The 3,482-nt window shown below is 38.8% G+C and overlaps 1 protein-coding gene across 1 annotated transcript; it reads left to right on the forward strand.

The window, feature by feature from the left end:
* Window positions 1-236: 236 nt before the first annotated feature.
* On the forward strand, window positions 237-3,468 carry LOC119665213 (uncharacterized protein K02A2.6-like; the record flags this gene model as incomplete). Its single annotated transcript, XM_038074502.1, has 6 exons — window positions 237-448; window positions 529-677; window positions 866-1,362; window positions 1,419-1,677; window positions 1,756-2,573; window positions 2,643-3,468. Coding segments are annotated over exons 1-6 (2,761 nt in total), but the record flags the coding sequence as incomplete, so codon positions are not given.
* Window positions 3,469-3,482: the final 14 nt, after the last annotated feature.

The raw sequence follows: 3,482 nt of genomic DNA on the forward strand, positions 1-3,482 counted from the left end.
CTGCTAAAAAATCTTTTCGGTAACACGAAAGTACAAGAACAATCTTTCGAAAATTTAACGGAAAAACTAACGGATCATTTCCAGTCGAAACGACATGTGGTCGCTGCACGTTACGATTTTTTCAAAAGGGAAGTGAAGCCACATCAATCATACAGAGAGTCAATCTCCGCGGATTGGCAAGAGAGTGTAACTTTTCGTGCTCAGCCCAGAATTGTTTGCACAATTTCGTGGATGATATGATTCGTGACCAAATTATTATACGTACACCGCACGATGCTGTGCGCACGGCTGCGTTCCAAAAGCCCCAGCCGACACTTGCTGATGTTTTGCAGATTGCAGAATTGTATGAAACAACCACTAAAACGGTGGCAACAATTAAAGAACAAACGATCGAAAACTCAATGCCTGTTAATTCAGTTGGTACAATTTCAACAATAACAATAATAAAGTAAAATTCAAATCATGTTCTGGCTGTGGAAACTCTGATGCAAGACAAAACTGTAAATTTAGAAATGCTGTATGCAATAGATGTAGCAAAATTGGACATATTGCGCCAGTGTGCATGTCAAAACAAAACAAGAACAACAAACGTAATTCAGGTGATGAAAACAAGAAGAAAAATTACCGTCGTAAAAGTCACAACATTGGTACTGTTGAAACAATTAACAGTTTAACAGGTATTGTAAGAACTGAAAACAATAAGAATTACATTGACTTGGAAATTTGTAATAAAATTGTGTAGTCCAAATGGATTCTGGTGCAACAGTTTCTCTAATAAATAAGCGAACATTCAAAACTCTAAATTGCCCAAAGTTGTGAAAATGTACAAAAACCTTATTTGGTTTTGGCAAAAATGAAATTCCAGTGCTTGGTGAACTTTGCGTAAATATCAAATGTGGCGGAAAAGAAAGGGAAGTGGTAATCGTTGTCGTGGATGTCGAAAACTGTAACAATTTATTCGGTTTCGATTTATTCAAAGAATTCGGGTTTGATATTCAGCAAATTTGTAACATTACTGAAAGTGAATCACACAGAATTAGCGAGCTGTGTAAGAAATATGGTGATATTTTTGAACCCGCTCTTGGCACAATAAAAAACTTTAAGGTCAGTATTTTTTTAAAGCCAAATACACATCCGAAATTTTACAAAAGCCGACAAATTCCATTTTCGCAAATGTCACTTTTCAAGAAAGAAGTCGATCGATTGACAAATGCGGGTATTTGGAAACCTGTGAAGTTTTCCCAATGGGTTTCGCCTATTGTACTAGCGCCAAAAGCTGATGGTTCCATAAGAATTTGTGGGGATTTTAAACAAGCAGTCAATGCGCAAATTGACATTGAACAATATCCTTTGCCCATACGCGTTGTCTTTTCCATAAAATTAATTGCGGTCAACATTTTACAAAAATCGACCTTAAGGACGCGTATTTACAAATGGAACTCGACGATGAAGCAAAAACAATAATGGTTGTCAACACTCCACTTGGGTTATTCCAATACCAACGTTTACCGTTTGGGATTGCAAGCGCTCCAGCTATATTCCAAAGATATCTTGAGCAGTTACTTCAAGGCGTAGAAGGTTGTGGAAATTATCTCGATGACATCATCATCTCCGCACCTACATTTCAACAACACATCAGCCGCCTAGAACAAGTACTTCGTATTTTGCAACAAAATGGTATCAGGTGCAAGCAAGAAAAATGTTTCTTTCTACGAGATAAAATTGAATATCTCGGGCGTCAAATTAGTGCAAAAGGTATATTGCCAGATGAGTCAGGACTAAAAGCAGTAAAAAACCTGCAGCCGCCTAAAGATCTAAAGCAAGCAGAAGCATTCATGGGTAAGGTAAACTATTACCATAATTTTATACCTAATTTTTCGCAATTATCCGCGCCAATCAACATGCTGCGCCGAAAAAATGTAAAATTCACATGGGGTACAGCACAACAACAAGCATTTATAGCTCTTAAAACGCATATTCTCAATGCAGCGCAATTAGCACATTATCAGGAAGATTTACCGTTGGTTCTAGCTACAGATGCCTCCTCCTATGGCATAGGAGTTGTGCTCTCGCATACGTACTTTGACGGTACAGAAAGGCCTATTGCTTTTGCATCTAAAACTCTCGACATTCATCAACGACGATATAGTCAGATAGAGAAGGAAGGGCTAGCTATCGTTTTTGGAGTCAAGCGTTTCCATCAATATTTATACGGAAGAAGATTCACCTTGGTTACTGACCACAAACCTCTTGTTAGCATTTTAAATCCAATTCATCAGTTGCCGTCGATGACGTCACATCGTTTACAGCGATGGGCTATTATACTAATGGCTTATCAGTATGATGTTCGGTATCGTAAAACTACTGAGCATGGAAATGCCGATGCTTTATCTCGTTTACCTGTTGGTGAAGATAAAACTTTTGATCATGAAGAATCCTGTTTCAACATCAATGAACTTAACACACCTATCGACGCTGAAATAATTCGTCAGCATGCCAAAAATGACCCAATTCTTCGCCGCGTTTATTTTCTCGTTACAAACGGTTGGCCTGAAAAGCTAATGCCTCAAGATGCTGATCTTCGATCATTTTTCAATCATCGCTTTGCTTTAATACTAAACAACAATTTGCTTTGCCTCCAGACGGAGTACAACCGGGTTGTCATTCCAGCCTCCCTTAAGCAGAAAATTCTTAAACTTCTTCATGATGGTCATTGGGGAGTATCGAGAATGAAACAGCTAGCTCGACAACATGTCTGGTGGACTAATATTGACAAAGACATCGCACAATTAACTGAAAATTGTGATGTGTGCAAAATTGCAAATCCTGTTCACACACGTGAATACGTAAGCTGGCCTGAAGCTGATCGACCTTGGGAGAGAGTACATATCGACTTTGCTGGTCCATTTTGTAATTCAATGTGGCTAATTTGTGTCGACGCTTTCTCACAATTTCCGTTCGTTGTACAACTATCTACAACAACAACGGTTGACACCATATCAGCATTGTCTTCTATATTTTCTCTGGAAGGTATACCAGAAACCATCGTAAGTGACAATGGTCCGCAATTTACAGCTGAAGCATTCAAACAGTTTTGCTCAAAACTTGGCATCAAACATATAACAACAGCGCCGTTTCATCCAGCCTCAAACGGGTTAGCCGAACGATTCGTCAGATCTTTTAAAACTGCTGTTCAGAAAAACATTGACGATGGATTGTCTCTCAAATTCGCTGTATCAAAATATCTTGCAACATATCGTGCAATGCCGAATGCTGAGGGTAAATCACCTGCAGAACTTTTACATGGAAGGCCTGTTCGTACCTTGTTGAGTCAACTGTTTGAATCGCCTAGAAAGCACCTTGAAGCTTCGAAACGGAAAATGAAATTTAGTCTAAAGCAACCCGTCTTCGCTCGAAACTACGCAAGAGGGGAAAAATGGATAAAAGGAGTTATTGTGAAACAACTTGGTAAAATGGTTTAC

This window comes from Teleopsis dalmanni, unplaced genomic scaffold (assembly GCF_002237135.1).
Source record: "Teleopsis dalmanni isolate 2A unplaced genomic scaffold, ASM223713v2 unscaffolded_contig_3962, whole genome shotgun sequence".
In the NCBI taxonomy this organism is placed as follows: Eukaryota; Metazoa; Arthropoda; class Insecta; order Diptera; family Diopsidae; genus Teleopsis; species Teleopsis dalmanni.